This window comes from Plectropomus leopardus, chromosome 10, assembly GCF_008729295.1.
Source record: "Plectropomus leopardus isolate mb chromosome 10, YSFRI_Pleo_2.0, whole genome shotgun sequence".
NCBI classification, from domain to species: Eukaryota; Metazoa; Chordata; class Actinopteri; order Perciformes; family Serranidae; genus Plectropomus; species Plectropomus leopardus.
In genome coordinates, this window is record NC_056472.1 from 19,255,785 (window position 1) to 19,267,823 (window position 12,039).

General features: G+C 39.1%; 1 protein-coding gene across 4 annotated transcripts in view; it reads right to left on the minus strand.

Annotated features, from left to right (window-relative positions):
* Nucleotides 1–12,039, minus strand: part of zmp:0000001200 (dedicator of cytokinesis protein 9) — a 112,745-nt gene that overhangs the window by 14,686 nt on the left and 86,020 nt on the right. For all 4 annotated transcript variants that reach the window (XM_042494354.1, XM_042494352.1, XM_042494355.1 and 1 more), the window contains exons 24-37: nucleotides 11,414–11,529; nucleotides 9,372–9,441; nucleotides 9,165–9,290; nucleotides 8,994–9,065; nucleotides 7,705–7,851; nucleotides 7,522–7,605; nucleotides 7,285–7,396; nucleotides 5,812–5,990; nucleotides 5,589–5,705; nucleotides 4,355–4,463; nucleotides 4,128–4,261; nucleotides 1,623–1,737; nucleotides 1,440–1,506; nucleotides 1,296–1,343 (exon numbers count right to left, since the gene is read on the minus strand). In XM_042494354.1, the coding sequence (XP_042350288.1) occupies nucleotides 1,296–1,343; nucleotides 1,440–1,506; nucleotides 1,623–1,737; nucleotides 4,128–4,261; nucleotides 4,355–4,463; nucleotides 5,589–5,705; nucleotides 5,812–5,990; nucleotides 7,285–7,396; nucleotides 7,522–7,605; nucleotides 7,705–7,851; nucleotides 8,994–9,065; nucleotides 9,165–9,290; nucleotides 9,372–9,441; nucleotides 11,414–11,529 (1,496 nt within the window). The remainder of the gene's footprint in view (nucleotides 1–1,295; nucleotides 1,344–1,439; nucleotides 1,507–1,622; nucleotides 1,738–4,127; nucleotides 4,262–4,354; nucleotides 4,464–5,588; nucleotides 5,706–5,811; nucleotides 5,991–7,284; nucleotides 7,397–7,521; nucleotides 7,606–7,704; nucleotides 7,852–8,993; nucleotides 9,066–9,164; nucleotides 9,291–9,371; nucleotides 9,442–11,413; nucleotides 11,530–12,039) is intronic.

The window sequence follows — 12,039 nt, forward strand, 5'->3', positions numbered from 1 at the left end:
TTACCCAAGCAGGAGAGGGCAGGAGCCAGGTTTTATTTCATTTTTGTTAAACTTGCCAGCATTTAGGTGAACAGAGATAGAAACAGTGGTGGGAGGTTAGAGAGTGAACACCCAAAACCCTCTGGGAGTCAAGGCCAGAGCTCCCAAATAGTGGAGAGAGTATATTATGTGCATATATTTTAAACACAGACAGTCACACCCTTCAACAGTCACATGTATCAGCAGGTCAGCGTTGCACTGGATGATCTTCCTGAAGTTTCTATAGAATTTTTATATGGTATGAGGTACGGTTTTTAAGTAATTATGTAGCCTACTGCAGGAAGTCAATTGTGTTCCTCATAATATTCAGGTATCTATCTTCTAGAGCAGGGGTTCCTAACAAAGAGCGGGCAGCTTGAACCTCAGGGGATATTTCTGCAGCTACCAGAGTGTACATGGAAAGATTGTGGGATAGCTCAATGTATTAAAAATAGAAATAAAAATTCAGTTTTTAAAAAAAATGTCAGAATTGATAGTTGATAGTTTTGAAAATTAAACAGCAGAGAAGCTAAGTTAGCTAAAAATAATGGATGAACAAATAAAATAGGTACAGATATGTTAACTATTTAGCTAAGGGTAAAGTTAATGATATATCTGTAGAATGTTAAAATATTTGGCTAAAGGTGGCCAAAAGGTTGAAATGATTAGCTAAAAGTAATGGATAAACAGCTGAAACAGCTAATGCCAAGTAATGGATAAATGACTGAAATAATTAAACATTTAAATAATAGGATAAAAGTAACTGATAAACTGATAAAATTGCAAAAGTAATGGACAGACAAAAACATTTACATTAGCTAAAAGTAATAGATAGAATAGAATAGAATAGTTTTCTAAAAGTGATGGATAAATGGTGAAAAAAGCTAAACGTAAATAATGTAGATAAAGTTAATGGTTAAATGGTCAAAAGCTTCTGCTACTCCAAGTCAAAGAACAAAACTTGACCAAGTCAACCTAAACACTGACAAATCATATGAAAAAGACATTGTTACAATACAGACTGCTATTTAATTAGCAGTGTTAAACTAATGTTATATCCATTTTAAAATCAGCTTAGATGATCATGTGGTGTCGATAAAGGTTGGGCTACAATATTACATTGATCTGGGCTGTGCAGGTATGTCAGGTATGTAAGCTGGGAACCACTGGCTTTACTAAATGCATACAATAATTTATCAAGGATTCGTCTCAATCATAATTTCAGTCAAAAATGACTGAATTCATACCACAAACTCAGATACTGACGACAACATTACCTTGCGATGTATCTCTTTCCCATGTATCTGAACTGATGGAGGCAAACTCTGAGAGGAAAAGTATGTGAAATATCAGTCACAGTAAAATCTTGAGATTTATTTATAATGTCAGGGTTTTCATGAAAGCAATCCAAGATGTCTTACTCGACTAGAGTGAAGAAGTCCATTAAGTCCGCAGACGAAGCCTTGTTCCAGTATGTGAAGAGGGCATCTGGAAGATTGACATTGAAGAAACAATTTGTTTTTGGTTGCAGTTAAGTGTTAAAGCATCAAGACAGTAAGATGGTGAGTGCAGATATTAAGGAGAGAGATGGCGTGAGATTTTACCCTCAGACATGCTTTTGAGCACATGTAAGAAGCACATGAGGAGGCTTTTAATCTCTGCCTGGTCCAGTTTATCACATCGCAGCAGGGCACTGCCCAGGGACGAAGCAGCCTGGCTCTGAGGGACCAAAGAGACAGACAAATATATCATCCTGTCAGGGAGGGCACTTTGCTTTGTTGTTGCCTCAAGATAAACCACAAGTGCATTCTACAAAAACTAGTCAGTTTATATTCTGTCTTTCCCAAAGACAAAGGGCATTTGTCATAGCAATTTTAAGACTTTCTTGTAAAGTTTACATCTAGTTTTGAGTTCATAGTTCAAAGCCTAGACAACTAAGTCCCGGTCATTGTCCTGGACATTGTGTTGCAGTAAAAAAAAAAAAGGTAGTAAAAACTATACGCAGAGAATTTAAGTGAGGTTACGACATGATCCTAAATTCTAGGATTACAATGGCTATACTAGTGGAGTCATTCACATTCACAATCAGATGTTGAAGGGCTCTATGCATTGTGGAAAAACTGCCTGTGGAAAACAAACACCACTTCTCCCAGCTGAGGCAGACAGCGGGGAGAAAACAGACCCACAGCAGTGGAGCAACAGCTCTACCACAGCAAGCGGTTGGCAATGTACCAAGCACGTTCCTTTGCCAGCAGTAAGTCTAGACCATGAAACTGGCTGGGGATGACTTAATGGAAAGCATGAGGCTGTGGTTTTTTAGTGGGTGTTTTGGAGAGTGGATCACATCAAGGCTAACGTTAGTTTTCCTGAAAAGGTGGACAGAAACTGTGAAGCTGTGGTGCAGTTATTTTGATGCACGTTTTTGAGGAGTTTAAGCTAAAGCAGTTATGACAGTTGATAGTAACTGCTAAATATTTGTGAGTAGCCTTCTTTTATCCCTAATGCTGTTAAACTAAATGTGATTAAAGGTACCACAAACCACAAAAACAGCTTTAATTGCAGCCCAGTCGCCGGTAAAAAAAAGTTGTCGTACATTTCCGCAAACCAAAAAACTTACATTTGCACGTTTCAAATGTATCATATCACTGTTTCTAAAGTGACATAGTATGTCTGCAGACTTTGTCATCGGGAGGTGGAGGGGATGGTTGATGCCTGCCAAGCTGCAGTCCACTGTTTGAGACCAATAAACAACAAAACCAATTGTTATTTAGTGAGTCGTGCTGTTTCCAGATGCGTTTTAGGCACAAAAAGTGGTTGTTTTTATTGAGTCATTGCTGCAAAAGATCATATATTGGCTTCGGAAACCCAGTTTAGGGGGCTTAAAACAGAAACATATCAGTAAAAAACAGCCCTTTGTCATGCCACTATACTGGCAGGAAAAAAGGTTGTATTTGGGCAAGACATCACTGCTTTTCCTGCCAGGATAGTGGCATGACAAAGGACTGTTTTTTACTAACATGTTTCTGTTTTAAGCCCCCAAAACTGTTTTTTTTAAGCCGAAAAATGATCTTTTTCCTAACCATAGCCAAGATCTGACCACCTTAACCACGACGTAAATACATAATAATGTGCAAATGTAAAGTGTCCGTGGTTCACAGAAACATACCTTGCCAACATTTTTTTGTCAACAGAAGATAAAACACACAAAAGCAAAGACCAGGATTGAAAATTAGCAGCAGCCACCAGAAAAATACTGGTAAAATATGTAAGTGACTGCTAGATTTGCTTCACTCACCAGCCAATAAACAATGTTAATCGTAACCGGCTGGTAGATTTTAGAATCCACCAGCCGCAGTGGCAGGTGGCCAAAAAGGTGGCCATGTCCAACCCTGGCACAGACAGTGAAAATTCAATCATTTGTGTTTCATGGACTTCTTCCTCTCAGATTTAGCTTTAGGCTGCCCATCAGTGAAAGCAAAAAAAAAAAAGACAGCACACATGAGAGGAACTCAAAAGTGAGAAATCCCTAAGCGTGCATGCCTATCAACATCTGAAAAAAGAGCAGAGAGAAACCCTGTGAGGCCCTGTGGTACAGCAGCTCTGCTTTATGGCACCAGAGAACAAACAGGCTGAAGCCTGAGAATCATCTGGCAAAGAAAGGGCTTAGGATTTAGGACACTGGGACACTCTCACACACACTCTAACATTCCCAGATGGGACACTCCTAGGAGGGAGGATTAATGTGTGGAGAAAGGTTTTTGTACTTGAAGTGAAATGCTGGGCTGCAGGGAGCTCTCTGGCACACAGGGGACAGAGAGCAGGGAGAAGTCCATGGTGATGCGCTTGGTGCGCACGGCGGGCATGGACTCCTCTGTTTCCGTAAAGAAGCGCAGGACATTGACGGAGTGTCTCCGCACAAACTTCTCCGTCTGCCGCAGCCAGCCGCACAGGTAAGGTAAGGGGGTTAATGATACAAGTTAAGATGAAGCGAGGAGACCTCTGATCTGCCACAGGCTCACCAAAATGTCACAGGAAGCCTATATCTGATGTCTAATAAATGTTGCATAAAATGACCTAACAGGCATCTTGCAGCACTTTCTGAAATGTACCTTGTCCAGAGAGTTGCCCTTGTCGTTGTTCTTCTCAGGCAGGCTGTTGCCAGAATCAGTGCTGATGAGTGAGCCACGAGAGTCCGCATGGCGCACGGAGTTAATGTTGGGGGTTGACGATGTGTGAGGTGAAGCTGTCCAAAGCCAAAAGGGGAGCAGATTTACATCAATATAAAACTAAAATGGTAAATATATTTTTTATTTTGCAACATCATTTGTCCACTTACAGGTGCCGGAGATGACTCCAAAAACATCTTTGTGCAAGCTGGTGTCCAAAAAGGTGCTGGATCTGGGAGGTGTCATCAACGCGTTGGTAAGAAGATCTTCTCTTCCATTCTGAGGAAAAACAACACTTCAATGGACACAAACCCAAACACTTTCCAGGGCTATTATGTGACGTGCAGGACTTATGAAGGGTCCTTACGTCCTAAACAATCTCTGTTTGGTCATTCAAATTAGCACTTTGTAATGTTTAAAGATTTTTTCAATGTGGTATGAAATGGTAACAGTAAAGAAATTAATTCTTATGTTTTATAATTCAGAATCCAAACTACAGATTAAGCCCTGCCTGAATTTTTATAAGCTTGGACCAGCAGCTCTATAGCTCGCTCTGACATTGGTTTGGTCAGTCGGTCAGTCCACAAACATTTCCAAAACCTTGGGCAACCATAGTTTTTGCCCGTAAATGCTCAAATTTGACACTGGTGTAGCAGCTATTGCAAATTCAGGTTTATAAACTTAGATATGATGCCCCTGGAATTTATTATTTAATTTTTAAAAGTCAACTGTGTAGGATTTAGTGGCATCTAGTGGTGAGGCTGCAGAGCTAAATTAGTTTTAACGAAAAAACAAACAAAAAAAAAACAAAAAACGAAAAGACAAAAATGCATATGGCCAATCTAGTGCCAGAGTTTGATTTTTTTTCCTGGGTTACTGTAAAATACCATGGCAAACTCAGTGTGAAAGGATAGGGTCACTATAATTAAATGAAAACATAGTTGTGAATATTATTTTTGATTTCTGCTTTTTACATTTATGACACCCCTAAATTCCACACAATGAGCCTTTAAATACATGTAGTCCATGTCTTGCATACTTGAGTAGACTGTCTGGTACCACTTCAGCAGACCTGAGTGTTCAATACATTAATATAGTCATTAATATTTTTTTATTGACAATAACTGAATATACTGGATTACACTAAAGGCATATGTATGCATATATATTACCTGTCTTATTGTTTACAGGGTCATTTTTGTATGAGTCCATGAGTGATACTCATAATCTGAAAGTGCTTCAGCACCCTTTTATTTCTCTTTGTGCATATTAGTTTTTCTAATGTGTGGGTGTAGATGTCAGGAGGTAGGGTTGTGTTATGTTTTGGTCTCCTTTTATAATGTGAATGGAATCTCTGTATGGTAGATAAAATAAGAAAAAGAAGCCACTAGGTGGCTCCCTTACATTGTTGCAGTGATTGATGGTGAATGGAGATACTTCCTTCACGTTCAGTCTGTTGACGTTCTCTTGGAGCAGACCAAACAAGGGAAAGTACAGGGTGGCCATCCTGGCCTGCTGACTCTGAAAAACACACAAGTTTCTCAACAGAGTTTCTCAAAATCACACATGTCAGATATGTGAAGCAAAGAGGAAATGCAAGAGGCGGAGGTAAGAAGGCACCGCTTACTTTGGAGGTGTAGCGGTCATCGAATGTGTGCTTTATCATCAGGTTCTTCAGCACATGAATGGCTATCTGTCGAATCTCCTTAAACTCCTGCAGAGCTGCACTGACCTCCCTGAGCAGCAGCCCGACCAGGAAGTGGTTCTTACAGAAGTCATCTGTCAGCGAGTAATCCATCTGGAGGTCTGAAGGGAGGAAAAGAAGGATTAAGAGAACATATCTAATTTAAAATACTCTGATAGTCAAACTAATAACAAGAAAACACCAACACTTGGACAGAATATAGACTGTCAACTGCATCAAATCTTGCAAATATTTTCCTTTCTGACACCTGATTCTTATTGACTTACATCTCGCAATCTTTGTGAGGCAAGAACAGATTTACAGGAAAGCTTGGATTGTGTGTTTGACAATTTCAGGCTGTGCAACTGAGCGCCACATCAACAGTGTTCATCGTAGAGAAAGACAAACAGGATTAAAGCTTCTGATTGAACAGCTGTTCACAGATGGTTTCCAACACAGGCCGACTGCAGCAGTCTGAAATCACACTCAAAGATTCCCCAAATTGACTGTAATCAAGTTAAACACAGTGTTTGTCTTTTTAAAACCTGCATTTCAAGCATTAAAGATCTTAAGAGACAGAAAAAATTATGAATGACAGAAAAAATGTGTCTTTTGGAATCCTTCTCATCACTAGACAAAAATGCCAAACTACTTCAATAAAAAAAACAAAAAACCCAAACTTGCATTCATGATCACTCACATCTGCACCAAACTTCAGCTTCTATACACACATACAACAACAAATTATAAATAGTATAAACTTTCTGTTGAGTGTTTTGATAAGGATGGATAGTCAGCAAAGACTGGAAGATAACGGATTTAGCCCAAATTTTGGGGCAAATCATGTGACCCATTTTGGTCATGGTTGAATGATTGGATTGACATCTGCTCTTTTCGGAAATGACATGCAAGCAGTGCGTCCCTGCACGTACCTAGTAGAGTATCACATGACTCCACCGTATCTATGAGATAATAAAGCTACTTGAAAACACAAATAAACAAAGTAGGTTCTGTAGATTAAGGACTGCTACATCAAAAGGAAACAACTTTAATTGATATTTAGTTTGACTTTTGTTATATTCCGCTGCTGCCAGGCGCAAACCTCCCATCTCCAAAATTGCTATTTATTAGAAAAAAAACAATGTGTTTTTTAAAAAGATATATTCGAGATAGGTGGTTTAGTCACAAGCTTTTAAAATACATTTCACTGGATGAGAAATGGTAAAACCCACCGATAGACCAATAGAATTAATTTATGAGAAAAAAATGAAGAAAATAGTGAAATGTGGAGATACGAGGTTTGCACCCAACAACAACGATATGCATGAGATGTAAAATAAGTAGGGCTATTTTGTTTGTGTTGACTACTCAGACAGGCAATGTTTTGCATTTGACACTCAAGGTAAATCCTCTCACCTTGAAATCTCAGTATCCTTCCCTTTCCAAATGGCATCGGCAGGTTTAATGGGACGTAGTGCTCATGGTTGCACACGACACGCAAGAACTCAAACCTGAACTCAAACAGTGTCTGCATTAAGAAATGACAGAAACCAGTGAGGAAGAGTTAAAACAACGCTCAAACACAGCTGTGAGAATACTTGTGCTGTAGCACAATATGTATGTGTGAATGCTGTAACGGCTTGTGGTGTGTACCTTTGGGTCTCCAGGCATGAAACAGTTGATGTAGTTGTTGATCTGCTTGAACACGAAGCCTCTGTCCATCAGGTTGAAACAGCGCTACAGAATGACGGGGAAAGCACATAACAAATAAATGAGTATCCTTGAAAACTTGGTGCCCTTGAAACCGTACCGTATACAGTTACTGTGGCTCCTGACCTTGATGAAGACTGCCAGACTGTGGTTGGCATTCCTGGCTGCATCCAGGTTGTCTTTGTATTTCTGAGTGATGTGCGGCATCATCATGTTGACCAGAGTCTCCACAGTGTGATGGAAGGATGCTGAGAAGCGCTGATTTCTGGACAGCTGCAGGACACAGCACGGATATTCATACAAATTTTGTTATACAGCGTAAAAGACTGCTACAAGGATGTTTTTTTTTTGTTTTTGTTTTTTTTGGGAGATCAAACCTGAAGTCTTTATCCCCCTGTTTCCTTCATAAAAAAGCCAATTAATTTTTTTTTATTGTATTTTGGACTATTGCAGAAATAAGCTCTGTGGCTTATATGTTTTGTTCAGTAAGATAAGCACCGCTGTTATGATTTTTGAAGGGTAAATGCAGTTGCTTGAAATAAAAAGCCAGCGTCTGGCTATCAACAAACTACACCACAGTCACATGACTTCATCTCCATCACAACAACGAGGCCTGGTCCCTGGCAACCCCTGCAGTCATTTTTTTAGCAAGAGCTTTTTTTTTTTAAAGAAACTTAAAAGCTACATGACTGCAAGACTGACTTTATTAAAGGAATCAATTTCGTTAATATTGTTTAACAAAAATTAAATATAACAACACATATATTAAGAAACAGTTGTTAATTTCATTCAATAACAACAACAATAATAATATAATAATAATAATAATGATGATAATAATAATACCATTATAACCAAAAACCCATTAAAAAATCCCACTGACTTTGAGATGATTACACCAATAGCAAATGAATAACAATTACTGTTTGTGTAGCTAAAGACTGATTTAGCTTATTGCTCTGTATCATAGAGCGTCATTGCTGTCAAAAAACAAACAAAAAAACAAACAGATCAATGAGCCATATTGTTGCACTAAGACCACATTCCTTCATAACACATGGTTGGTTTTGGTGTTTTCGTGGGATTTACTGACAATAACAAAAATATATAATATCTCCAGGCTTGTATTGTAACTGAAACACAGTTTCCAGACTGATGTGATCTCTTCTATACACTGTGGCCTCCACATTACTCCAGTGGAGGTTAAACACAGGGATGTGGTTGCTTATAGGGCATGAACAAATGCAGCCAATTAAAGTGCACAGCAGTGTGGGGCAGACTGTGGATACAGAATACTTTGACTGTGGCACTGCGGCTGTCCGCAAGACTTGGCATGTTGTAAACCACAGTGAAGAGCTTAAGCTGTTAAAAAGCAGACACCCCTGAGTCAAACACACATGCTGTGGCAGACTTACCCTCACTTTACCACTCTCAATCAAGTACTGAGCCATGGACTTGACTAAGGCTTCAAAGAAATACCAGGAGTACTGTGGGGAAGACAAGCATCAATCAGAGAACAATAAAGAGGAAATTCATGTCAGTTATAATCACAGTGTGTAATCCTTTAAAAAAGAACAAATATGTACCTTGAGGAGCTTGTTACTCGTGAGGAAGTCAGTGGACGGCTTCAGGATAGCAGTCATGGCTTTAGCCAGCTCCTCATGCACTGTTCGGGTAGTGGAGGACGTATGTGGCTCAGTCTTGAATACAAACTGTATCAGACACATGCAGAGAGAACTATAAGTACAAACATTAGATTGTAAGTAGTGAGATATTTGGCATGTGAATTTCACCTTCACATATGATCGCAGGTAGTGCTCCAACCCCTCCTCGTGGCACTGAGCAACAATGTGAATCATGACTCTAAAAGGAAACGATGGAAAAGGAAAACGTGTGAGGAAATGGTTCTCAGAAGAGCCGTGGCAGCTGGAGGCCTCACTTATTAACAATTCTTACTCACAAATTCCCCACTCACAAAAACACCACATGTTTAAAAGGGAAACAGATCACAAATTACTTTCTCCTCCTGGTGTTTCCAAGCGGTACTATTATTGGTGTCGCCATTACAAAGACAACTGGATTGCTTTCAGTTTTTCGGGGAGTTGTTTACGACATGTAGTTCAATTCCAATTTAACTACAATTTACAGAAGTTGCGTAACAATTTATCTACATTCAGAACTCAGTGGCTTTTTCAGTAGTTAACTACTTTGGGTCGTGTATTTTAGAAGAAGGAAGGTAGAAGGTAGATTTATTGGTCATTTTTTAAACAAATTTAAAAAAACAAAATTATGTTTGTCCTTGATCCCGCTACATCATTTTATGTAGTTAATTACAAACTACATATTTATAATATTCTCTTGACGTTTTTTTGACATACAATATGGCACAATGCTACAGTTGTCATCTGATGACAATCACCCGGCGTTAGCTCAAAATCCTCTCTGGGTTGCGAGCAAGATGTCTCGCAAGAGTATAGCACTTATGATTCCACTCCAACAATTGCTCCTTATTCTCTCTTTAAACCACATCCTCAGGCCGCCTCTGTAAGGACTGGCCTGCCAAAGTCCCTAAATCAAAAACACCTTTAAAAAAGGACGAACGTGTAACCAAAAACACTGTGGTATAAAAGATCCAGGTCCAGGCACAGGATGGTTTGAAAAGCATAAAGACCTTTAATTCATAGGGCTGGAAAAATTAAAAATACACGTATTGGCTTGCGCCTTCTTCAGGGTGTAGTGACACACTGAGACAAAGAGAGAGACTATACACATACATAATCACTCTCTTTGTTTCAGTGTGTCGCTATGCCCTGAAGAAGGCGCAAGACGATAAACATTGGTGTATTTTTAATGTTTCTTGCCCTATGAATTAAACGCCTTTTATGCTTTTTAAACCATCCGGGAGTGCCTTGACCTGGATCTTTTATACCACAGTTTGGGGGTTTAATTTTTTTGAAGTATTCCCCTCCATGAGCACCTGTGGTCTAAGGGAGACCAGAAGTGCTCCTGCTGCCCCGCTTTCAAACACACCTGCACTTCACTCAGAGTCAGTTCAGTTTCGCCAATTTGTAACAATTTGAGAAAAAGACAATTTATAGTTTGGATGTAGTTTGACTACTTTTTGAGGTGTGTTCACTTTGACAGGTTTAGTGTAGTTAAGATGTAGCTTAATTACTTTTATTGTGAAGTAGCTAATAGATTGTATTTGTATTATACAGTTTTAAAGTAGCTTCCCCATCACTGGCTTCCAAGAGAACCGGTGAAACATAGGCACTGTCCCCCTCCTGTGCAATAGTTTGCACTTGTCCTTCGTGCCATAAATCAAGTCTTTATAAAGACTTCCATAGTGGAATTGAGGCTCATAGGGAACCAATACAAACACAGATGGTGTCATATTTTTTCTGTAGCCATTACATCGTGCAATCAACATTTACTTCATAATTATAAGTTAAAATTTAAAAAAAACTTTGTCGATTTCCACTTTAATATCAATTAAAATAGTTAATACAAAGTACTTGCACACTAGAAAGTCTAATTAATAGGCTTGTTGGATCAAATGCTTATTATAAAAGTGAAAAAAAAAAACATTCTGCACATTATTAGTCAATTAATAACATACCATCATCGGGCAAAATGTGTAAATTATCATAATTGGTGATTATAGTAGAGAATAGTAAAAGAGTTGTGATTTTTGTGGAAACAGTGATTGAAAACCAGCTAATTTAAAATCTAGTCCTCTTGAATATACATGCTGAAAATACATTTCCAATTCTATGTTAATTTCTGTTATCATAATTTACATGAAATTCTTTGAACTTTGAAACTTGAAACTTGCCTGGTGACATTGACAGCCACGTCCTCTTGGGTGGCACTGGTCAGCACCCTGAACAGCTGGTTCAGGGTGGTGGGCAGGAACTTGATCATCACATGGCTCTCCATAGCATGCAGGCTCTGAGGGTAAAACATAATGGACATATGTTCAGGTAGAGTTTCACTGTATGGCACTTTACGTATAACGAAGACACAAAGAACACAGGCTTATAAATAATAACATGAAGAAACTAATTTAATAGCAACACCAGGAGGACAGGATACACTGTGCTAATTACCCACACGTAATGTCTCAGCTGCCTGGAACATGGCAGAGTGCGGGTACATCATTGCGTGCACAGGAAGCTCTCACGAGCCCTGCAAGTCATTTGGCGAGCTGCCAGTCAACATGGCTGACCTGCTGTTTGACCCTCTGGCCATTGTTCATGTTCACTGCTGTGTTTACATTAGAGCCCAAGAGATGCATTGGACCAAGTGTTGTTCTCCTTGTCAGTGTTTGCCAGGAGAACAGTGAACTGAGATTCCCATGAAGTGGAATAAGAGCGCAAGTGATGGAAAAAGTATTAACTGAGCTTCCAGAACCACACAAAATAATAGTGGAAAAAGAAGTATGCCAGCTAGGGGTAGATA